At 42.2% G+C, this 26,176-nt stretch overlaps 2 protein-coding genes across 6 annotated transcripts in view; one reads left to right on the plus strand and one right to left on the minus strand.

Moving 5' to 3' along the window:
- Positions 1-19,794, minus strand: part of LOC124071973 (ryanodine receptor 3-like) — a 97,171-nt gene extending 77,377 nt beyond the window's left edge. Inside the window, exons 1-2 of the mRNA XM_046413083.1 lie at positions 19,404-19,794; positions 676-795 (exon numbers count right to left, since the gene is read on the minus strand). Of these exons, the coding sequence (XP_046269039.1) occupies positions 676-795; positions 19,404-19,451 (168 nt within the window). The 5' untranslated portion in view covers positions 19,452-19,794. The remainder of the gene's footprint in view (positions 1-675; positions 796-19,403) is intronic.
- Positions 19,795-21,327: 1,533 nt separating this feature from the next.
- Positions 21,328-26,176, plus strand: part of LOC124071702 (formin-1-like) — a 53,429-nt gene continuing 48,580 nt past the window's right edge. The window contains exons 1-4 of one of the 5 annotated variants that reach the window (XM_046412482.1): positions 21,334-21,415; positions 21,923-21,969; positions 22,331-23,624; positions 23,850-24,023. In XM_046412482.1, the coding sequence (XP_046268438.1) occupies positions 22,430-23,624; positions 23,850-24,023 (1,369 nt within the window). In that variant the 5' untranslated portion in view covers positions 21,334-21,415; positions 21,923-21,969; positions 22,331-22,429. Of the gene's footprint in view, positions 21,416-21,437; positions 21,543-21,580; positions 21,970-22,330; positions 24,024-26,176 lie in introns of those variants that run through there. The other 4 variants (XM_046412477.1, XM_046412480.1, XM_046412481.1 and 1 more) reach the window with 4 other exon arrangements.

Here is a 26,176-nt window from a genome sequence, read left to right on the forward strand (position 1 = left end):
ACTGTCGTAATTAAAACTGCGCACTTAGTCGCACAAACCCGCGATGCCTCGACAGCTACAACCGTGCTGTTCTGCGGCAATAAAGGTGTAGGCAATTACAGCCAGTGACAGCACTGTTTACAAAACAATCCATCAAACACGTTCAGGGGCGTAATTTCAGAGAATTATCAGCTGACAACGTGCCCACAGAGATGCAGCACCGTCCCTGAACCCCTGGAAGAAAAGCTCATCAAGGAGACTGCTGAGGATGTTGTTCGAGCTTTGATGGCGGCTTCATCAGAATCAGAATCAGAATCAGAATCAGAATTCCTTTATTAATCCCTGGAGGGAAATTCTTGAAGCTTGAGCTGTCTTTCTATGCATCTCCGCTTAGTTTCACTGAATGTTTGTTGGTCCTAAAAACGGATGAACTAAATGAATGTCTGGTTCCCATGGAGCTCTTGGGTGGGTGAACACATCACGTCAACCGGGTCACTTTCCTAAATACTGCTTCATGTCACATCTGCTGAATATATTAGCGTCTGCATATGCAGACATTAGCTGATTATATAACTGCAGAGGAAACAAACGTAGAGAACCTTTGATCAAGGGGCCGAGCAGACATCCTATGCCAGTGACATGCGTCATCTTGTATAGATCAGAGAGGATCAAACTGTGCAACAGTGCTGTGTCTACCTTTGCTTCAGATGTGGGCTCTAGGTAACACAGCCGATTGCCCAGGCCCTCAGCAGCCAGGCAGAACTTGCGATTCTCCTTCTGGATGCAGGCCACGCACTGGAGCACCACTTCATCATCCTGTCAAGACAAAGAGAACTTCAGTCTGTGCGTGAAAGTGTGGATGCTGTGATTGTGTGTGTGTCATCTCCCTGTAGAACCCATATTCACCCATACACATGCATGCCCATCCTAGTCCACTGATCAGGGGAGACTATCACACCTGCAAAGTGTTTTGTTTCTGGTCAGTGAGAGAAGGAAACAGACCGCAGGACTCAATAACCAGACTCTCAAAATATTATCACCACACCAAAACCGTCATGTGATCCTGACAGCGGTGTCATTAGTACAGTCTGTGTTTATCAATAAAAAAATAAGGAAGAAACTGTGCAACCACAAAGGATGACTTGTACAATTTGCCAGGCATTGCAGTTTGTGTACTTGTTTAAGTTCTGACAAGTGCCTTTTCTGAATTGCCCTTGAGCACGTTTCTATGCATCTTCTAAACCATAAGACTTAATAAAGCCTTAAGCACACCACAAAGAGATAAATCTAATAACTAACATATATTTCCCTTCATTCACACGTTTGCCTTTTCTCCCTGCCTCTGCCCAGCTAATTGGGGGGTTTGGCTCTAAATGTGATGATCAAACAGACAGCATTCATAGATGAGCTCTTTGAGTCGACCCAATCTCCTTTGGACCGTTTGCTCTAATTATGTAGTACAAATGAGCCAATTGATGGGAATTAATATGGGATGTGATATGATTAAAAATAAAATAATGTCCTGAGTAAATTAATTCATTTGTGTATGTAAAAGAGAGGTACTGCATGGTTTGATGCTGCATTAGTAAATACCTATGAATTGACAGTATGTGTGCATATATTTGAGCATGCCTAATGTTATATTTCTTATATCTCTGAATGTATTGATTTAAGAATAGTTCTGTTGGACCTCTAGCACTTACAGACAGCTCTTTGGCAAGTCCAAAATGTGAGCACAAAAAAAAAACAAACTGAATTTGGGAATTACTCTATTAGTCTCACTACCCTACTAGTAGAAACTACTGAAAAAGCTTATTAAAAACAATACTAGCATCAGTTGCATCAGCACAAACAGCCATTGGCATGTTAAAGAAAGACATAAACAAGCAACCATAAGTAATCAGACAATTTAAATCTTTAATATGAATGAGCCATGCGAGTATTAAGCCTGCTTTCTGTCTCTGTGAAGACTGTATCAACTGTAGCAATTACATGCATCAGCAAAGGCAGGTGCAGCAGAGAGCAGCTCCTCCAATCTGAATCCTTCTGGGAGAACAACAGCTGAAAACAAACATCCGATGCTGCCTTGGTGTAAATGGGCTGATTGTGTTTATAGTGTTGGCCCAGTAAATGCTGAATTGGACATAGTTACTCTTCACGATAGCAGTGGAAATCTGCTGATATATCAGGGGGATTGTGCTGAGAGCACAGAGAGCAGCAGCAGCAGCAGTAGTAGTAACAGTAAAGCTCTCTATTACAGTGCAGCATGGAGAACAAGAGAGAAAATAAAGATGTCTAGCATGTGTGTGTCTCTGAGTGCATGAGTGTATACAGGCTATTTTTTTTTTTTTTTTACATTTGTGTTGCACTGCATGATAATCAATATGATGAGCCTCTGGGCTTTTTTTCCAGCTGATGCTCACGTGTGCCTCAGATATGGAAGGGATTCTGATGTTAAGCCTTTGCTTATGAAGTAAAAGTACCATGTGCAGGGCTATCGTCAGGATAATACTGCATTTATTTGCTATGTGATTTGTCATATAATGTTACATAGTAATCAGTGATTAGTAACAAGCTGATGGATTGCATTTACATCATGAATACCTACAGCAGCAACAAGCCTGCCTGAAACATGAAGGTGAAAGGTGAAGGTCTGGATTAATAATTGATTGATTAATAATTATTAATGAACACTCATCAGTCTTTTTTAACATGATAATCTCAAACATTCTTTCCATGTGACATGAAGCCAGTAGTGCAATAAGGTTGTGTTCAGATAAAGTGAAACACAAATCACTGGAGAAGTAGATTTTCTCTGGCTTGGAGGACTTTCTTCCCAAACAAAATTGGACCATTTTTTAGTATTGTAGAACTGGTTTGAGTTTACAAAGTGAGACAGTGATATGTAAGCAGTATAAGGTTTTGACAGCAAAATGGGGCAACACAGCAGACTTATTTCACCATCACAAGAAGCACCTGGATGAGTTTTATTGTCCATCGTGGAGGTCACTTGTTTGTTATTATGCTAGTATTTTTACGGATTTTAATTATATCTTTATGAATGTTGTTGGGGAATATTGCCTTTTAAAATGCAGTTAATAAATAGTGTTACTATATAAATACAGTTAATAAATACTGATAAATACAGTTCAACATTGTAATATACAGTATGGGATACATGTTGTACAGTTTGTACAGTAGGACGCAGATATAAATGAGATCATACTGACTGCAGGAATTGGTCGTGCCATTCATGTTACTGTTATGGGAAAGACTTTGGATAATGCTAACAGTCTCGGATCAATATGAAAATGCTATTCAACTCAGATACAGACTGAAATGAATAGCTCTCTATGGTAAATCAACACTTGGCTGGGTTGGAACATGCAATCAGTCTCCCTGTTGCACAGGGTTGATTTGGGCTCTTTAAGGACAGTATTGATCCATGCATCACATTCCTGCCTGAGTGCCAAGTTGCACACACACACACACACACAAAAGTCTCTTTAATCACAGAGGCTAACTTTGATGTCTCTGCTTCTGTCTAGCCCACGACTGGACCATCTCCCCTGTCTCACCCTCATACTGAGTAACAATTAACTCTGTCTGTCTCTTCCTCACTCCAAACCTCCAAACCAAACCTGGTCCCTGTCGCACCTGACTGCTTCAAAGGACGAGGGGGCACTCACTCCTTTCAATTATTCATAAAGAAAAGCACTAATTAATGTCAGCCTAGAAGGAACAAAGATTACCTCCTCAACTTGGTTTGGGTCAGTTTACACAATCTGAGGAAAACATCTGACTTTAGGGGATTCTGTGATTTTTTGGCTAATTGTAGACAAAGATCTCTAAAGAGTGAAGAATCTGCAACTGCTTTGCTTTTTTTCTTACTATAAGTTTGTTTAGAAACAGACTTTGGTGCACTGCTGAGGTGAAATAAGTGAAAGTTTACTTACTTACTGCTAGCCTGCTTCATATATCAAAACCCTACCACTCATGATCAGAACCCATTAGCTTGAATCAAACCAAAGACTGTATGTAAAGTCAATGTATCAAACCTGCCCCACATTAAATAAATGGTTATTTCTGACCCATCACAAAGAGGGGCTCAAGGAAATCTGTCTGAATGTGAGTGGGGTCAGATGTTCCTGCCGGATCAAATAAAACACGACCTTGATTCATCTGAGAACCAGATTACATTTTGCAGGTATTTAGTCATGAATGGTATCAGTAAAAAATTGAGGGGCTACCAAAGTGATTACAGATAATCCTGTGGGAAACATGAATGTACGTACCAGACATTTCACTCTAAAAATGTCAACCTGTTTGTGGCCTATGGAATTTATTTTATTCACATCCAGTATGTTTCAGACTGGGGAAAAAAAGCATTTATCCAGATTGCATTGAAGTACGCAAGCTTGCGGAACAATGGCTATCCTGACCGTGACGTTAGGGCTTCAGCTCTCTGAAGATTAAAGAAAACAACAATTTATTCAATATTTCAAGTGAGTTGAGCCTCCAAGGGCACCTTGAGATTGCATTTCATTCTATCATAATACTCCCTCTCTCACACTCTATCACTCTTATTCCTTTGTTCTGTGTAAATCCATGCATTTGTCATCTCCACTGTGTATATGTGTGTACTGTATCTGTATCAATGTGTGTATGCACAATAGCATAAAACTCCTGTGAGACGCAAGTGAGTAATGCTGAAGCATAACAATGAACTCAGCTTAGATTCATGATTCCGACCAATCACGTTCTCCTGATGCACAGGGGGAAGCATGACATTGGTAGAGATTTTTGCATGGTGACAGGTAGGCATACCAAAGGTCTCCTCACTAAGGCTGCAGGGAGCCAATCACTGTGCTGAACTGTATATGAATTCAGGCTGAGATGAAAGACACGTTCTCTGCTGTCCTGCAGGACTAACCGTGTAGTGTTACTGCATGGACTGTACTTACTCACTGACATAATACTTCTAAATAAATTATCATCATTGATGATAGGAATGAATGATTACACAGTTTTGAGGTACATAATGGATTGTTATGGCTTGTGAAAAACTAATCCCAGCACTGGGATGCATACAAGTGTATGATTATTTAAAGAGCATCTTTTTTTCTCTCCTCCTCTTTTCTCCCAAGCACAGATTTTTTATGCACACTTCTGCATACATTCAAGCCCTCCAGACAACAAAGATGATAAGTCAAGGGTTTGTGGAGTGTAACTTCATTCTGGTGATGGCTTCCTGGCGTACCTGAACTAAAACACTCTCAGGAAGAACCCGGAGCATTCAAGCCTTTGGTTTGAAGAGATGTGTACAGCATTAAAGGTAGTAGAGTGCAGTACATGCCATTGGCTCACAGAAAGAGACTCTTACCAGCTTATCATGCACAGCCCAGGGCTGCACTGCTTTGACAAAGTATTCTCAAGTATCCTGGAGGTGCTACAATACCCAGTGTAAGGCTGCAGTTGCAAAATGTCTTACAGACACAAAATTTTGGAGCAAGAGTGGAAAAGAGCAAAGTACCTCTCTGCAGGAAAACAGAATATTTCCTGTTTTTGAACATTGTGGGTCTGGGTGTGATGCAACTGAATTGCTCTAGTATTTCATGTGTCCTTTTAATGCCTCTCAAAAGGCTTGTGTTTCCACAGCTTGCACTATGTTACACCCAGCACTCCATTCTCATGAAATTACCATTGCTCTTCTTGTGAGACTCTCTACAAAAAAGGTTTATATCATCAATGCTGCAGAGCAAATAACAAATGCTGCATAATATGGACCATGGGAGAACAGTGCCCCAATGCCCATAAGATGGCAACAATATAACAAGATGGTGTCATTGTTAATTTGTCCCCACAATGCTGTGCATCCATGGCAACAACATATTGTTCTGTCCCCTCGTTATGATGTGCAATATGAGTCTTACAAAAATACGGTGATACAAGAGGGTATGTAAATATCTAAAGGAGTTCATAAAGAAAAGGCAATCACACCTCCCATTAGGAAGAAATTACAATTGCTAAGTATACCTCATCAAAGTAAAGACTTGTGGTAATAAAACCCAGACTCCTGCAGCTGCAGCAGCTTTCTGCTCTCTCTCTGCCTCAGTCTTTGAGGTCAGATGTGTTCTGACTTCTTCAGCTTGATCCTGTGCCAAAGAATCTGGCGAATCAACGGCAAACCGATCCGAGGGTGGCGCAGAGTGGCCCTCTGGGAGGAGCTCGAAGGCATCACAGGCGAAAGGAAAGGAGAGGATAAAGGAATGGAAAGGATGGAGAGAGGCAATGGAAAAGATCCCACGAGCAAAGCCAATGCACCACACACACACACACACACACACACGCACGCACAGCACTTGCCTCCACTTGCCCGTGTCCCCGTGTGACACTGTCCTGGAGTGTACTGGGTAATAAGTCTCCATCATCACCAGGGACATGTTGCTGCCACTCAACAGTGTACAGAGGCCGGCTCACACTGGAGACTTTGTTCGGGACACACTGGTACAGGTGTTCGGCACTGCAGAACAAAATACTGCTGGGCAGTGGCTGCACCCCATACAAGCTGTCGCTCCTGCCTTGCCTTTCTTCTCTCACACCCACTCGCACAGTGTGAGGGCAGAAAAAAACAGGTATTTCCCAGGCCTATTAGAAGGCTGTCTAACAACGGGAAAGCAAAGGACTGCAGTCTATAATGGCGTACTGTTAAAACATACCATCTGTTAAAGCCTCCTGGTCATGTTAGGTATACATTGTTTATGTTAAATACAATGTAATACTAGGTACAGGATATTTTCATTTCTTTTAAGAGGGTCATCAACTCAACTTTGCATGACAGTACTTATGGGATGTGTATTTCCTATGTTTTCCTAAACAGGTCCTCCAGTATCAAAGGAAGCACTATGACACTGTTTGTTCCAGAATATTCTTACACATGCTATCTGCTGCTTTACTGTTGGAGTGATTCATAGACTTGAAGCATCATGCTCTCTCATACTCACCAGCAGAGATGGAAAGAGAGAGAAAAAAAAACCCCAAAACACTGGACCACTCATGACTCAGTGTTGCTGTGTTAATGGGAGTGCTAATGCTCATCTTGAGGCGAACTGCTGAACATGCTGCCTGCAGAGTACAGACAGAACGATAGAGAAAGAGACAGAAAGAAAGGCAAACAGAGCTATAAAGAGCAGAAGGACATCTCTCTCTCTCTCTCACACACACACACACACACACACACACACATCATTAAAATCCCCGGGCCAGAGTGACACCATAAATTAATCTCAACATCCATTGAAATTTCAGCCTCCTTTAAAGGCTTTGCTAAGGGTGCTGAGGATGACAGCTTTACAGTGTATTATTGAACGGAGTCAGTGGCCAGTTGCTGGCACAAAATACATGCAGCTGCAATGGCATGGAATGGTATGTTGTCTGGAGAATCATTAAACCCATTTCCAATTTGTGCGCAGAGTGCTCTAGATTTGAACTTTGAAACTGCAACATCAGGTCAAGTTCATACACTCATTATCTGTCACTGCTTATGCTTCGCAGGGTCGTGGGTGGGTGGGGGCCTATCCCAGCTGACATTATGCAAATACCAGGTACACCCTGAATAGGTCGCCATCCTATCACAGGGCTGACATATAGAGACAAACAAATTCACACTTATGGGCGATTTAGAGTCACCAGTCAACATAAACTCCGGAGCATCCAGAGGTATGAGTAGAACAGAAAGTTCCCGTCCAGGGGTCCATCCCAGAACCTTCTCGCTGTGACACAACAGTGCTAACCTGCACTGTGCCAGAATCAGACATTTTTTAAAATAGCTTAACTACTATTTTAACTCCACTGATGCTCAGTTGACTTTTTAATAACAAAATCAAAAAGAAAACACCAACAAGGCACTGGAAGATAATCTAATCTGTAGTGGTTTATTTGATCCTCTCAGGTCGTTAATGTGTGTGGAAAAGTCATCTGGCACATATTGCACTTCAGACCTGGACTGTCAAATCACTGTAGGCAATCTAATTACCCAATCACCATACACTCACACTATATAGCTGCAAACAGCAGCGACCATATGGACCGTGGCAATCCGTCTTGAAGATTGGACAGGTATGGCGTTCACTGTGAGCCAAACAGCCAGCGGTGAAAAACAGCAACATCTTAAACAACACAGAACGTCTGTAGCTGCTGTAAGCTGTGCAATGCGAGAGTATATCAGGGCGTAGATATTGCAAAAAGAAAGTTACTCCATTAAAAATGAGGGCTGTTAGAGGTCACATGAGGAGAAAGTTTATAAAACAAGTGTTCCTAAGTGAGCCCTGCAGGCAGATCAAACCCCCCAGGTTTAGAGGTATTAAGCCTGTCTGCATGTTTCAGTACCGAGGGAGCAGAGGAGGGAGGCTGTAAAGCGTTTCATTGCACCTTGCAGCACTGCCTCTGGTCCCCAGCGGTGACTTTAATGTGAAAGGCTAAGTAAGCATTTTCATCACTTCTTTGCTTTAGGCTTCCACTGTCCATACCATTGAACAAAAACAAAAAAGAGGAAAATTCTGGCTGCTATGTTTTAGGAATTATGATTGGGGTAATACTGCATATTTTTCCCCTGATTACATGATGGCACTGGAGATGCTCTGGGGCAATATGTGACAGCACTATAGCAGGGGCTTGCACTGGGGAATAAAAAGGAACAAACTACCTCTCAGTCCCTCCGCTTCCTCTCTGCATAGTAAGCTGATCTATCGAGGGAATTGAGACTTTTTGTCGCACAACACAGGGAAGGGGAAACAGGCTGCTTCTACTTTCTGACAAGCAATACATTGTATTTTTAGAGGAAGAGCTTTCTTGGAGGTCCAAAGGGAAGACAGCACTAACATGTGCTTTTATAACCATCCTGCATCCAGGAAGCGAAGCCCAAATTTTGACTCTCTGTAAGAGAAAGACTGAAGTGTTGTGGAGATGGAAATTACACTTTATTTTCAGGTCAAGAAAGTTAAAGTACTGTATATGTGACCTGGTGTATCAAATGAAGTGGTGAGCACAGATATTCAGCAAAGTCAGTGTTTGAAAGAAATAATTTGACAACTAGGGAAATATGCTTCATCACTTTCATGTTGAGAGTTAGATAACACAATACGACCCTCATGTCTGTCCCACAAATATGAAGCCGGAGCCAGAAGATTTAGGTTACATTTGCATAATTTAGAAACGGGGGACACAGTTAGCCTGGTTCAAAAACCGAAAATGTGCAAAAATGTCAATTAGCAGCTGTTATGTACGGAACTGTTTCTTGGCCAGGAGAAGGGACTTCCTGGAGTCAAGGCAATCTGGAGTTAAGGCAACCTGCAAGACTCCAGACACTTATTGTACAAATTGAACAAGCAAGATGCAATGTAGTAATTAGCTATCTTTAGGGGAGGTGGGTTGAATGATTTTTCTTTTTTTGAAAGCTCCAGCTTAGCTGTTCCTCCCAGTTCCACACAAAAGCAGTTCATACGAGGGGGGTTATGCGCTCTTCCTTGGTTGGGGCTAAGAGTCCCTGGAAAGTTCTCAGCAAATGAGACATAATACATTAAATAGTAGAGATTTTTGTTGAGCCTTCCCCCTCTGCTAAACTAAGCGTTTATGCTAAGTCTTTATGCCGGCTCCAGCTTTATGAGACCAGTTTTCATCTCCTCATCGCACACATAGCAAAAAAAGCAAATAAGCATCTTTCTTATAATGTTAAACTATTCCTTTAAACACACTTATCAATTGCAAGCACGTCTAATATTTAATGGCGGGTAATGGAGATGTGATCAAATCATTATACATCCCAGAAATCCTCAACACTCAGCTTTTGCAAATACAGTTCTCACAAGATTATCTGTTCACAGTGGGAGAAATAAATGTTAGAAAATGATTTTTTTCTTTGTTCTGCAGAAAGCTAGAGCATGTTAACAGTCCACTTATTCCTTATATATGCAATAACAGTGAGCCAAGTGTCAGCTTCTCTAGGATAAAAATATCCATTGTCCTTTAAGGCCTGACCTGACTAAAATTCTTCACAGAGCTCATCCACATGCTTGCAAGTGGAGCTTCATTGGGCCCCCCGGCACAGAAGAGAGAGACTGAACTGCAGCTGAGACACAACTGTGTCAAACTCCATTTGTTCAAGGACTGGTGATGTTGCCCAGGTGAAGGGTTCTGGTGTCAAAGCTAAAGCACAGCTGAGACTCGGAGAAAAAGGATCGCACAAGAGAAGGGGAGGCAGATGGAAGCAAAGAGTGAGTGCTGAAATAGTTTGACAATTGCCAAATTTAGAGACATATCACCCTAAGCAACATGTCACGAAAAAGCAGGTGCAACAAAAGAAAAGCTGGAAAACAGACACCTCCCTTCATACACACTGAGAGTCAGAAGAAAGCCTCTTGTACTGCAATTTTACTGCATCAACTATCAACCTGCAGCAATCTGATTTGTTATAGGTTTCAGGGAGAGGCCATTAAGAGCTTGGTGAGGTACTTTTGAAGTGTCAGCTTGTCAGCTATACTGCCACAGAAATGCTTCTGTAAGTTGGGAGGGAGTGCTACCGGGGACTGAGAAAAACCAAGAAATGCTGCAGAGGCATTCAGCCCAGTGAAGGTTTAAAAAAAATGCTCCACTGTCTCTATGCACTCCTCACCTGCAGGGTTAGACATATACCTAGCTATAAAAGCTCTCTAAAGCACACAAGTGCTGCAGAGTCTCAGAACAAAGTAAAAAAAAAAAGCAACAGTGCAGTATATTGCCGTGGGTGTTGGAAACATGTTGGTCATTGATGAGGCTAAGGTGCGTTGAATATGTGTTGACATGCATGTATGTTATCCCTGCTGTACATACAAGCCCCACAAATTTCCAATCGTGTTTGCTGGCAAAGCAGGATCATTTCTTTCTAACACACATCACTGACTCTGCAGCAACAAGGCCCAATAAAGCGAGTGATAACTCCTTGTCTGTGCTCACGAGGTACGACGCAGAGGTTGTTAAAGAGGTATGAATCTTTTATGAGTTAGGAAACGCCACCGTTGTCAATATCAGATGAAAAGGCCGAGACTTCGGCACCTGCCTCGAGGGGGGATATCACTGGATTTTCACAACACAACAATTGCTGTAGCGCCGGATGCACCTATGTGTGAAGATCCTGCAAATTACTCAGTTACACACCCTCAGTGGAGTCAATAGGATTCTTCACTAACACGCACTGGTGGCACTGGGAGTACCCTGCCCACAGCAGCATTACATGTTCAGAAGACTGCCAAGGTTTGCTTAAAAACTCAAAGAAAGGTAATGAACATTTTCCACTAAAGTGCGGCTCAACAGCAGCAGAAAACACTCCTCTAAATGGTCTGTTAAGGGCACAGAGGGGAGAACATTAGACATAATCACAGCAGATACCAAAGTCGCTTCATGTAGGAGGAGAATAATTCACAGGCACAGTTTTGATGATTTTTACCCATAAAATGTTAAAAACACTGACACTGTCTCTGTGGTAACAGAAATGTCAGTTTTCTTAAAGGTCTCAGCTGCACAGGATTCATTGTCACTTAAGAAAGGTAAGTGCCAGGGAGTGAACTAATACATGTCATGAGGTAGTTGGTGGTTGGTTTTGGTTGAAACTACATCAGCCATATGCAGCTGTGTTCATTTGTGTTCCATCACCAGGCATCTGCTCTACGACACATGAGTCCGAAAGCTGTACACTCTTAAGTCTAGGCTACAGATTCAAATGTTTTATATGGCAGAAAGTATTAAATGAACCAACTTTTTTTCTCACTGGAAGTATGTGCTGCCATCCCTGCAGCCAATTAGAATTTAGGAGGTGATTTTCTGGTTTGTTTTGGGTAAAGTGACACCTTGGAGGAGGATATAATTGATGCAGTACAGCATTTCCCAATGTGCATAGCCACTCACCATGAGAAAACAAAGATAAAACTGAGACCACTTGACATCAGATTCACAGAGACAAAGCTACTCTTCTTATTCTGTTCTTGATTGAGAAGAACCACTTAAGCAAAGCCTTCTGTTTCTTACAGCAATTCTGCCATACCCACCACATTCTTGTTTCCAAATGAACTTAAAGGTATTGTCTGACATGTTGGGAAATATACTTGTTCATTTATTACATTTTTACATTTTTTCATAGGCCAGCCTATTCTAAGTTAACTACTTAAGTACAGTAAAGCTTACAATTGTTCCATTTACAGGGATCTAGCTGTCAAACCTCTGGTCTACAGAAAGGATAAACTTCACAGTTTTAATATCAACACATCCCATAAGGGGAGACAGTCTCAAGTAAACAATGCCATTTTGCTATTTTGAGAAATGAATTAAAACAACAGACAAGAAAATGTAGAGTTTAATGAATCTAACTGCACTCAACGGCCCTGAGACAGCTTAGGGGGAAAAACACCAATTTAGAGGGGACAAAACAGTAGCAAAAAAAAAAATGTGGGGCACAGCTTTATTACAACCAATGACTGATGAAGAGCTGCAGATTTGGAAATGCAGCCTTGCATGTGTGAGCCAACACTGACTGCCAAGAAGCGATGGCAAAGAGAAACAGGGACAAAGATGGCCCTGTTAGCTATGGAGGAGGCAGAAGCTAACAACACGCTAACAGTGGCTGGAGGTGGTAAGAGTACACTTAGCCTTATGGTGTCTCAGCATTTTGGGGGGGTTAAAACAAGATGGTAAGAGATGAAAGGAAATGGCGACCAGCGCTAAAGCTTTGAACCACACAGCAGTAGTGCCTAAGTACTATAGGATGTACTGGCTAATATGGCGTCTTCCAAGGAAAGGTGTAGATATTGTGATCAACATATGTTTCAAACGTTAATGTGAGTGATGTAAAGTTCCACAGATGGCGTAACAAAAGAGAACACCCTCCACTGCCAACAGCAGACCTGTTTGAAAGAAACAGAAGGTGTGCAACAATCTTATGCTTGCATGGTTTCTGTATGTTATCAGTGGAGCTTGCAGGATTAATTGCACAGCATTGTTGCTGGTCCAAAGCAACCAGCCGTGGATACCAGGAGGTGGCAAAAGCACAAGAGTAGTCACAGGAAACTAAAAGGACTGTGACTCATTGACATCAACGCTATTCAGAAAGATGAGAGAGTCTCTGAATTAAGTGAAATAAGTGGTTATTTATTGGAATGTAATAAGAAATACGTTTTACCAGGTATGTCAGTCCAATCTGATGCCAGTAAACCTTTCTTTACGCAAATGTAAACATATTATTAAACTTCCTTGGGGTTTTGATGAGGTGTGGAAGCTTGTTGAGCACTGATATGCGTACAATGCTGAAAAGTGATGAAATTACAAATCAAATGTTATATGTTATATTATATTATATGTATATATAATATACTATACTAATAGTGTTTATGTTAGATATTGTGTATGAGGACACTTAGAATATCATGATGATGAAGTGTTCCCACATACAAAAAGTGGAGCATTTGAGGAGTGTTAGTGTTAAAAATTGGTTTATACATGACATCTGTGAATTAATTTATCTTTGGATGTTTGTTTAGGGAAGTTTATCTAGAGAAATTGTCTTGGGTCAAAGAACTAATGTATTTAACTGTGTTCAAATGTGTTCAACAATAAATTTCTATGATCAGCAAATTGCCCATTTTCTAGTTAAAACATAAGATTTTGGCTTCTTCTGTTTTCTTAGGATGAACAATTGTCATTATCATACATTTAATACACCAAGAAGTCAATTATTATTGAAGCATACCAGATTTCTCAATAATAAAAATAGTGATTTGTTGCTGCACTAAACTTTTCAATATGGTATCTAAGAGTATATAGAGCACAACAAGTCAGTAATGAACACATTTGAGACCACATCTCCACATTTGTCTGTGCTGCCAGTTCTTCTGATTCTATATTAGAAAACATAAATGGGAGACATGTTGGAGGTCAGCAACCAAAAGAGAAAAGAAAAACAGGGTCTTACGTGGAAGGAAGCGTCCTACACTGCCCTATTAAATATTCATGCTCTGAAAACACAAGATCAATCAGGCCCGCTTACTGCGTGTCACTGACATTACAGAGGAAATTTCTTCATTTGGTGGCACAATCAATAGCTCATTACAGCAGCTTTACACTGGGTTGTCTCTGGGCAGGCCTGCTGGCTTAATTCCCTCTGCATCACAGGCCTATCTTAGCTGTCCATCTTCATCACACAAGAACCTTCTGCTGAACAACACTTCTACATTAAACCATACACCAACTTACTTTTCTGCAAGCTGAGTGTCTGAAAGTGCAGTATTGACAATTATGAATGAGTCTCAAGTGATGCTAATGGGACTTATGAGGGATATCAATACTGCAGCAGGGATGTGGACGTCCATGTTTTTAGAGCATCTATTTCAGCAATACTGTCCCATATACAGGACACAATTTCGAAATTTTGAGTAGTTTAAACGCAACTTGTTCAAGAAATAAATCCCATTAAATCAATTAGACTTCACACTGGCCCAAGAGAGAGAGAGAGATTAAGAAAGTCGAGCATTCATGCACACAGCATCGGTTTTCTGACTTTCAGGAGCTACGTGGTAACAGCTGGTCAAAACATATGAAAAGACACTGAACAAGGCAACATTCGAAGTGACAGTTTGAATGAAAAAAGAACTTTCCTTGGTTTCATAAATTCACTTCATCATAAAGATATTTAGGAGTGAATCGCTGCGCCTAAATCTGCACCATTAAGCTCAAAATGCCTTTCGGTTGCTAATGAAACTGAGCTATTACTTTTTTTCTAATTCAACCATGAAATGACGGCGGACCTCATCGTAATAACATTAAAGCTCTCCTCCTTAATGTCAAGTAGAATGTGGTGACGTGCTGAACTAAATTCCCATCAGTGGGAATAATTTCATGGTAATCTCCAGTGATTATATGCAGGGCAAGAGACGGAGTAACAGGAGGTGCCAAATATGAAGCAAATCAGGTAAACTTGTGGCGCCACAAACACATTCAAACAAGTATCAGCTCAAATAGGAAAAGGAAGTGTTTTGTCGCCACTGTTGCCAAGCGACTTCCTCATGGGGGTTTTGTTGGGTCTCTCTAAAAATCAAATTAAAGAGTTTGGTCTAAACCTGTTCTAACTGGAAAGTGTCATGAGACAACTGTTGTAGTAATTTGGCACTATATGAATAAATTGAATTGAATTAAATATAGGACACTGAAAATGGAGCAAGGACTTTTAGGGATGTGATGAAAGGTCAGCAATAACCTGGAAAACTTGCTCTTTATGATCTGCTGAAGATGTTTCTATACAGTATTAAAGTAAGAATAATATATCAGATGAAGGGCACTTTGGTTGCCTCTGGGCCAGTGTGGGGCGTTCAGGTACATCATCACCATTTGAATCTGGAGGTGACATCCTCCAGAAAAAAATACAGCACAGCATAAAGATAGCCTACCGATAAAACACAAAATCACAACACAAGCCACACTGGAGAAGAAAAGAGCCAATAGGAGACAAGAGATAAAAGAAAAACATGAAAGTCACAAACGGGGAAAAAGAGAGCACAGAAATTACGAAAGGGACAGAAGAGAAGAGCAACGCAGAGCAAAAAGGAGCAACGGCAACAAAGGAACATCCCAGCAGGGTATTCACAGAGACGTGAGTGGGTGAAGAGGCAGCAGGCTCTGGCACTGAAGTCATGGGCACATAGCATAACAAAAATTTTTGTTATGTTTGTTTTACGGTGTGGGTTTTTTCTAACAATTTGGTTAATTTTTCTGCCTGCTGGTTGGGCCCATTGCAGTACTTCAGTGATGCTGCATTAACAGCCATCACCTGGATGCTATGTGAGACCAGTGCCTTCACATAAACAAGCCAAGTGCTGCCACAGTGCATTAGTCAAAGCCCCAGTCTGGCCTTTTCAAAGTGGCTACTCCCACTCAAACTGCTAATAAGATGGCCAGGATTTGATATGCGCCTAGTGGGGACTCTCACAACAGCGAAGCTGTCCACGTGTGCTTCTGCTTGGATGCCACACTGCATAATGTGGCATGTTTTTTTGTTGTCTTTTTTTTTAACCAGTAAGTGGCCTTCTATCAGGGTGGTTTCAAACTAAAAAAACAGAATGAGACACAAGCAAAAGTTATTCCCTCTTCTTCTTCTGCACTCTCTTTTCTGCTCTAATGATACAACGCACAGTAGGCAAGCAATTCATTTAGAAAACTGCTCTTAGATAATGAGCTGTCTGAGCTGTGCAACCATAAGCTGATATTTTATTCACTAATACTGCTCCTAATGAAGAGCTGGTGCATCTGAGGACGCATCCAGTTTTCAAACGGGAATTATAAAGTTTCTGTAGAATATGTAGGCTTATTAAACTCCATGAGCAAACCCTTGTCCCCTCTGACATGAAACAGTAGCATAGGGGAAGCTTTTCTCAGAGTCTCCTGGCTCAGAGTCTCCTCCAAAATCAGCACGGTTCCTGTAACATAAAATTACCCATGGCTGAGATATCCTCGCTCTTACCATCTCGTCCTTTCCTCCCACTGAGTTGGGTTTATAGGCAGCAGTCTGGCAGGGGTAATTTCTGTTACCACTCCAGGGAAATTACTTTTCATTGTTAAAGAAAAGGCAGTTTGTGAACTGCTTTATCAAGCTCCTTGACTCCAATAACAAGTAACATTTGGATGCCAGCAAGAAACATAGCCTCTACATATCTTCACAGACTGTGATAACCGATGTAAAAGTGAGTTTTGAGCCTGTGTTTGCGTATGCATGCACATGAGACATGTGAGCATTTGTTTCCGCAGGACTGACTTCAGTCATATACAAGATAAAGGTATGTCTATGCATATGTGTGCATGTGCAATACTCGTGTGTATCTGCTCTGTTGCCCCACAATGAGTAGTTCAGCTGTGCCTTGCTTGGACTGATGAATAATTTCTGCACTGTGCTCTGCTGTGGCATGTCTGGTGCAGCCTGACTGCACCACAGAGCAACAGCTCTGCATTTGCATTCAACACACACACACACACACACTTTTACACTCATGAACACCAAGCCTGCTCACTGCAGCCCCATCCTAACACCATCCAGCCTGTCAGCTGCTTCATTGTATGGAGGAATGCAACAAGCTGCTAAGCTCCTTCTTAAAGCAACAGCAGTTTCCTGTTAGTCAATGCCTTCTCACTTCTCCCAGAGTTACATCTGGGGAAAAATGTTCACTGTGAATTAGGGCTGAACAGTTCATCAAAATATTATCAAGACTACAATATGGCCAAGTGCAATATTAAAATTTTGCATTTTTTTTGTGCTAAACATAAAATGTGTAACAACATGCACTGTACATGAAGCACTGTGGGTTCAGCAAGATATATTCATTTTTATTTGCTTAGTTTGGCAAGTGGGTCAGAAATCTTGCCCAAAGTCAATTTTTACTTGCCTCTATACAAACTGTTTCATTTATTAGCAGTTACCAGATAACATAAACACTATGGTTTGTCATGTTTAATTGTATTCACCTTGTTCTCAAAATTGTAAAATGAAAAACAAAAGATGGCTGGAACGTCACTAAACAAAATCCTGTTAATAGGCACGTTCCCTTGAGCTTCTGATCGGCACTGAGCACGCGCAACTCTCAACAAGGGTGAGAAGCAAGCATGATGGTTCACTCCTTGACTACATCTATCATCAGCAGAAAAACATCATTGTGTTAAATTCTTTCTCCCCCTTTTTTTTGGCTGCTTGTGCAAGTCTGAGACGGCATTTTACGTGCCACCTTGGTTAGAATTTTACTTGCCAAGCTGACAATCCTTGTTGTTGAGCCCTGTTGAGGTGCTACAGAGACATTTCGGCCCACAAATCATAATCTCCACTCCTCAGCAAAAATCACATCATGATCATTTTTTTTACATCTATTTCAGCGATGATACAAAAAAATCCCAGTAAAATAATGATTTGTATCACATTAACAATATATGTCAAAATAATCACCACATGATTTGGATCCAGTAAACCAGACCAGAGCGGTCAAAGACATCTCTTATGAAACTTGTCTATGACGATCCTGATGGGTGACATTTAAGTTCGAGCCCAGAAAAGAGGAGAAACTGTGCTGAAATGTCAGCTGTTTTGTGTAGTGGCAGGCATGCTGATGTGGTGACCTCTCTGTGCTGTGGTTAAAAGGTTGAGGGGCTGCGGGACTTTTTTCTGAGTGAAGGGAAGGGGCATTTTAAAGATTACTAAATAAGCCCTTCGGTGCAAAAACACTGACTGAGCCAAGACTCCATCACTTACTGAATGTTGTTGACATGGTTATTTATTGGGTAAAATATGACTGACTGAATGTCTTCTGAAATGTGTCAATCAAGAGTTAAATGAGAAACTTCGACCGGATTACTTTATTTTAGATAAAAAACAAGAACATCTCTGCTCAAGGTACAGCAGGTTGCACATCAGAGAGCAGCTGGGGATAAGAAATCACAAGCAGCAGAGCCACCGATATGTGCAACCAAACACCTCCTACTGTCTCTGGGTCCGTCTGGAAGACCTCCAGTGCTGTGCTCCTTCATCTATCCTAGACGAGTGTGTATTTTCAGACATGATATGCCTCTCAATGCATTTCACCATAGATGAGCAGAGCATGTCATCATCTATCTTTGTCAACAGTGGAAAGCGTCCCTCTCTGCACAACTGCTGCCACACATTTGCAATCCTGAACACTGCTTAAGAAACGCTTATAGCCTCTTTTTTATGAGCATGCAATATAAACTGTCTACATCTGTGTCCACCAAGTAAAACAGCAATCTGCTTGGGTGCAACAACACCGTATTTATTACAAAATTAATTAGCATAGACCTTCGCTGCTACTCAGGAACCCTGGGGTGACTGTCTGGACAGGTAGCCTACACTGCCAGACTTCCACGTTTGAATATATCATACAGCCTGCACACCGGCTCACAACTCTTATTCTCAAAGACATTTAAGGGATGCTACAAGAAGTCTTTTAATTCAAGAGTTATTTAAATCCTAAATCAAACCACACTGCTTGTCCTGGAAAACTATCAGCTTGTAAGCAGTGATGACTACAGCTGTGCAGCCAGGTGCGTGTGTGAGTTGGACATGGCATTGGAAATAGTGCTGTCAACTTCTTGAGACAGAGACTGCAGGAAAGACAATAGCTGTCAGTGAGCGATGCGCAAAACAATGGAGCACTATCACCGCCTCTAAGACGGGCAAGAAGGCACAGGGTTATCAAAGGCTACAGGATGAAATAACATCTGTGAGGCAAGTCAAAGGTAATCGACAGTCATAATCCCACAGTAAAGCTTCTATGAAAAAGAGATAGGTATACACATATTTCCACTGTCACCAGAGCCAGAGCCTTTCAAGTAAAAGCAGCAGGAAATCTACTTACAGTCCTGAGGAACTGAATTTCATCCTCTCCCTCTCCACCTTCAGCCATGGCTGCAAAGGAGCCTGTTCAGAAGCCTCCGCTGGCTCCTCTCTCCTGTCGATATTAGCATATAGAGCTAATCCACGGCCATACAGCGGGGGTAGACTACCGCAGCATGTGTCACTCAAGCCCCTGTGCTCAAGCCCCGCTCACCGCCCGGAGGAGGAGTGTGTGTCAGCATCGGTGGGCTGGAGCGACTGGGGACGGTGTGGCGGGGAAACGGGGAGAAGCCAAGTCGTGAAGCCGAGATACAGCAGCGGGGTCTTTATCTTCGACGTCAGATCGTATTAATTACAACCACGAAAGCGCGAATATTCAAACGGAAGAGAATTAGATGCGGCGAAATAATCACCACCCAGCGCGTATCTCGGTAGTTTTTTTCCCCTTTTGGCTACGGTTACACGGAAAACATGCTAATGTGCGGTAAGGAGCGTGACACAGTACGCACGATATGCACGGTAACGGCTATTTCCAGTGCTGGTCCGGATCAGCACCATGGTCAGCACCACGCAACGCGGCAGACCTGCCTCTGTCGCTGTGAACTGCTGCATGTCACGTCCCGTTTTACAGGCTTTTGAATTTTAGGATATATAAGACGTATAGTCTCATGGGGTGAGGTACACGACATCTGCAACATTTTCTGAAATTAATGTGCACACGGCGTTTGCTCTGATGTCCCTATACTATCACATTATGTGATAATGCGAAACAAATTTAATTGTACGTGTTAAACTATTTAAAAGATTATGACTGGATGAATATACATTACATTATTTGCTTTAAATGAGCTTTTAGATTTATATAGTGTTGTTTTTATATGTATAGCATTTGGTATTTTGTAGGTTATTGGACTTATACCGGGATCAGGGAAACGTTTCTACATGTGTGAGATGACAATAAAGCTCCTTGACTACTCAAACTCAGTGAAAGATTGATGAATGCACATTAAGTTTATTAAACTTGTTCTGTAGACTGAATACGGTGACAGTGTTCAGTCTGGTCACTTTAGTTGAATCACAGTTGAACCTTAGTTTAGCCATAATAAATCCCCTCAGCTTCACAATTAAATAAACACATTTGCTTCCTTATCGTGATACAATGGCGCCCTCTAGTGACAATGATGTGATCTAACACCTGCCCACCTGATGTTACCTTCATTCTTCCTTTATTCTCTCAACTCCCAGCCACTTCTTTTCAGTTGAATTTCTTGTTCTTTCATCCTTTATGAACTTTCTTTTTCTTTCCTTTCTTGCCTCATTAAAATTATGTTCAAGCAAACAGGTTAATGATAAGATTAATTATCCCTTGGAATTTTCTACAGGGCTTTTTAGATGTGGGCCATCTCAGCTGAGAGCAAGTCACTCATTCGTCTCTCTCCACAAGTTCAGGAACTCTACCAGGATCGAAAGATGTGTGCCAAAGTATATATTTTACTGTTTCTAACTTTTAAATAGCATTTGTTTTTGTCTGAAATCTAAATAACTGTGACTGCCGCGCATGCGGAGATGAATATATCAAGTCCTGTTTCTGATTAACAAACGTGTATTGTGATTCACACGCCAGCCACTAGATGTCAGTGTTCCGTAAGAAATGGCGCTGCATTCGGACTACAAAGAGTAGATACTTTAACACACACTTTAATTAATGCACATGTAAATGCGAAATTTCACCAGGGAAATACTAGCTGGTGCAACGACAGATTAATTTCAGCCGCAATCTGCTCTCTGCCTGCTCGCCGCACAAGCCGAAACCCCTCACATGGCCTACCTGCAAGCTGCAGCTGCACTGGCTCAAAATGTGGGATGTCGATAAATGTTTAAAGAGCCAATCAAAGAGCAGTGAGCCAGCGCTTAGATCGTCTATTGGACCAACCTCCCGTCAATCACGGCGGAGCAGCCCAGTGAAGCAGCGGTGAGCACTGGCTGGCTGCAGCACAGGGATGTGAAGAAATACTTGCCATGCCACTGAATCGGGTAAGTAACTGTTTATCTTTTATGAACTGCTGCTGTGCTTTTTTTCTTACCTGCTGCAGGTGCAGTTGACTGGGGCGCTCTTATAGCTTCAAATTAAATATCAAAGTGTGACATCAAAGTGAGACTGGTATGAAGCTAATGCGAGTCTTATGCATTACATTTAAATTTATAATAAACTGAGCTAAATATTTCTCGATTTTGAATTGTGCTGGACAGCAGTTACCCGCAGGATAGTGTCATTATGCTGCCATCTTAACTATTGCATTCGTTGCAAGGTGACAGTACCCCGCGGGATTATGTTATGATATAAACAGTTCAGAAGGGCCTCGTAATGTTGGGGGTGTTCAGTGAAGTACATGTAAAAATATGTGGCTGTTTTGCTTGTAAACATCTCAGATGGTAGCCATAGTACTGGCTCCTGCGTGTGTCGTCACCTTGTGTGACACTCTGCTTTTATGCGGCGGTTTGTGAAATGTTGATGAAATGTTTCATCTACTTATACAACAGTATCGGAGAGGAGGCTGAAAGGCTGGAGATAAGATAGAGTTAGGAAGGTAAGTGAACCGTATAATCGCTGCCTCGTTTAATCTATGTAGAGTTTGATCTTATTTCGTTTATAATTAACAAATTTGGCAGTGAAATTTGGTGAGGGCCCATGTGTCGGGAAGAAGCAGTTTGTATTGTTATGCTTCAAATCTAGCTCTGGATTGTCGTCTTAACAGTTCGCGTTGTGCCTTAGCTGTAAGAAAATGTTTGTTCTATGATGAAAATTACAAATAATGTTTTACCTTTAGCCTATAGTCACAGTAACATGAACAGTCTGGCATTGAGATTGCATAAAAGTAACTAGTAGGACTAACGTGCTCTGGGACATATTTCCATATTTATAGCTGTGTGCTAATTTCTTTCTGACAGTACCTGGACAAACCAGGTGATGAATAGCCAGAGATCCTCCTCCGCAGTCCGAGCCCAGTCACACTGTCTGGGGACTGACCACTTGCTTGGAGTGTTTGAATGAATAACATGGCACACATCATGGAGGGCACACACAGTGTGTTGCCTCTGTACGCGCCCATCCGTGAGCTAAGCAACATCAGCCTGTATTTCCCAAAGAGGCGGACCACGAGCTTCAAGTACAAGAGCCGCGCCCCTCATTCAGAAAGGGCCCTTAATGAGTATGACTGGGGAAAGGATGATCTTGCAGTGTCCGAACAAAGAGGCCAGTCTTCTGACTCCCCAGGCAGACTCCTCAGCTCCCAGCAGGCAACAAAGGAAGCCGTTGCAGAGCTCTGCTGGCTGGTGGCAGAGCACCACCAGTTGCTGGCGGATCTCTTATCGCTGTGTCGGGTTTGTGCCAACAAAGTCAGGATGGGTAACCAGGATGGGAAACTGCAGGATTACATGGAGGGTCAGGAAGTTCACCTTGAAGGTCAGGATCTTTGCAGCAGCAGCAGCTGTCCTGTCACTGTGCCTCCAGAACATAAGAGAACTGCATCCAAGAGCAAAAAGCCGAAAAAGTCAAGTGTGAAGAAGTTTGACAATGCTGAGGATTTCCTGCACAGTAAGATGAAGAAGAAAGTAACAAGCAATGTGTCATCTGTTCTGCTTCCTGCTCACAACAATTTGTCCATATCTTCGGCCCCGGTAGTGGAGCAGATCTCAGATATCCCACCCTCAGTCCATGTCTCTGATAGCCCAGTCACCGGCTCTTATGTCAGTGCAGTCAGTCCCATCCTGCCAATGGAAGAACCTTTCCAGATTGCTCGTGAAGGTTGGGACTTCATGGAGGACAACCGGACATTTGACCCTGATATGGATTTCTGCTATAACTTCTCAGAGTATGACGCTGAGCTGGGTTATGAGTCGTCATTTTGTAGTCTGATGGATGGTCTGACCCGACGGGAAAGTGGAAGTAACCTTAGACCAATTAAGAGGTTTGACTCTTTGCGTGAGACAGTATTGGAGAATGAGTCAACAGTCAAGCCCACTCAGCAGCTGTATGATGAAATCAGCCGGAGTAATACAGGGGTCAGGGTAGTGGCCAAAGTGCAGGATGTGGAAGGGAGAGTGCAGCATGTCGGCCATTCAAGCTCAGACAGGGCAGGGCAGGCCATGCTACAGCCGGGGACTAGCAGCAGTCAGCAGGAGTATGGGAAGTGGAGAGGAACAAACAGAGACCACCTGCTTGGAGTCAGTAAAGAAAAGACAGGTAACAAGCTTTCAGAGGGGCTACGTTTGCCCCTGTCTCATACCACTGAACCTTACCCACAGACCAAATCCCACACAAGGAGCCCTTCTTCGCCTTCTCTGGCTGGGGTTTTCAACACATCTTTCCCTGCCTCCAATAGTCTCCAGAGCATGTCCCCGGTCCTGTCCCCTCTGTCCTCCAAGCAGGCAAGCCCCCAGCTCAACCACCGCATTGTACTCCTCTCAGATAAGGATGTGGACCACGAACAAGATAGCTCCAGTAACACAGATGAGCCCAGAATCTTCACTGAGGTCATTGACAAGAACGGCAACAAGCGAAGCTTCACCCGTCTGGATCTGAACCTCAGCAGGCGGCCCAGCAACTCCAAGTGGAACTCCTCCAGCAACTCCACAACAACAGGTGAGTTATCAGAAACCACACTGCTCCTTACTTTGAGCACACTGATTCATGTTCAGCCTCCCTGCCTGGATGTAACTGTTGACACTAGGACTTTTATCATCTCAGTAGCATGAAACGTTTGTCAGAATATTCCCTTCATCTTGCATTGCTGTTGCTGGATTTCAAAGAACAAGAAAAAGATGCCTCGAGAGAGATCCAAGTGTGTGAGTGTCTGTCTATGTCAGACCCACTGCCTGAGACTGTTGTTGAAATGCTTCAGCAGCTTGCTCTGCAGCATTGCAAATGACAAACATTTTCCGCAAAGGGAGTTTTACTTTGTCACTCCAGACGTTATCTAATATACCTGCTAGACCAATGAATAAGCACTGTTTTCTAAAATGTCTCTGTTAACCATGTTAGTTCTTGACTGCTGTGTTCTCATCTAAGCTTAGACGTGTGACCACAAATTAAAAACTACCCCACAGAGCTGTACAAGGGGCAAGCAGGGCCTGAGAATAGTTTCGTCGATGATCCATTTAACTCCCTCAATTCCGTTGCGAAGGCAGAGATTAGTGGGAGTGTCCCAGATCAAAGGCCCGAAGTTGACACGGGGTCCAGCCGGACTGGGGTTCTCATGAGCACGGTGTTAACTGAAGCATTGCCAATTTAGACTTTGAGGGGTCTGCTGTCCCTCCCCTAAACTCGTATCCTATCCAGTTCACAGGAAACTGACAAAGAATCAGGGAACCCAGCAGGCACAAGGGTTACAGACGAAAGGATTAGAGTTTCCTTATTTGCTGAACTCTTTTCCTCTTTTCATAATCTTTACTAATGTGTGTTATTCTAACAGTGATAGAATGAATGAGTTTAAACTCTCACAACATCTTTGCAAAGCCGTTATAATGTCGCATTGTAGCTCAGCGTTTGTTAGTGTAACTTTTCATCAATGACCTTTGGCCACTTTAGCTCTGTTGTTCACTTTCCAGCCGCTAGTCTTGCCTTTCTTACCAATTTGTATTTGGCATAACTTCTCATGCCTTTCTGTGACCTCCTGGTCTTTGATCACAAGGAAAAGTCTCTGTGTTAGTGTAAATTTTATACACTTATTCTTTACTGGATTCTCTCCAAACTACACAATCCAAGTTGAAGCCGATGCTTTCAAAGTGGGCCTCCGTTATTGCATTTTCTACCTCTGTAACATGTTTAATCATCCCTTTCAGTCTGGGTAACACAATATTTGCTTTAATCTGCTACAACAAACAGATGGCTTTCCATTTATTATGTAATTTATTTATAGACTGTGGATAATAGCCGGACCTGTTTTTAGTGTCGCTGTGAACAGCTTTACCCCTAATTTAAGAACTATTCTGCATTTTTAAGCGAGTATTTGAGTTGTTACATCACAGACCAGCGCTAGCTGAGCCAATACAGCCAGCGATGCCCAGCTCAGTGACAGCCGGAGGGAGAATCAGAGATGAAATGTGGGGAACTAAGCTAACTGGAGCCGGGTTTACTCATGTGGATATGATTTAGATCAATTCCTACTGAAACAACACTGTCCCTGTGTGTCCTCACCTTGGCATGCACACTCTCAGGTGCCATCATTAACACTTATACACAAACACATAATCTACATTGTTTGCTTTGAGACTCCACCTTTTTTTTATATTAATTCCTATGTTCCTTTGTGTTAATCCCTGTGGTAAATCTTCTTCATTGGACATAACTGTGTGATTTTAGAGCTATGCTAATCAAATGCTTCATGGTGCACAGACTTCACAGTGAAGGCTTAAACCTTTAATCTAGTAGAAAAGTCCTCCTGTCGATTTTGCTGCATCTTAGCTGTTTACTAGATTGCACTTGTGTTGCCCGATAATTGAATACACTTCAGATGTTAACACAGATAAATGAACATCACAGGGTTGAGCCAAAAGAGGCTAAGTGGGTCAGTGTGAAGCCCACCCCTTCATGGTTTGCTAATGTCGAACTAATTATGACCCGGGCTCTTTAATCTCTGTTCTCTTATTGAAGCTCGGTGCTTATTAATGGTTTTGATTATTATGCAGATGAAAATGGTAATTTTAAAGTAACAAATTCTCCTGTTTGCTTCATGTGCTAATGCGCCTGTACTGCAGTCTTTGTAACAGAAAACCTCATGTGTTTACTGAATGTGC

Source organism: Scatophagus argus, chromosome 15 (assembly GCF_020382885.2).
Source record: "Scatophagus argus isolate fScaArg1 chromosome 15, fScaArg1.pri, whole genome shotgun sequence".
In the NCBI taxonomy this organism is placed as follows: Eukaryota; Metazoa; Chordata; class Actinopteri; family Scatophagidae; genus Scatophagus; species Scatophagus argus.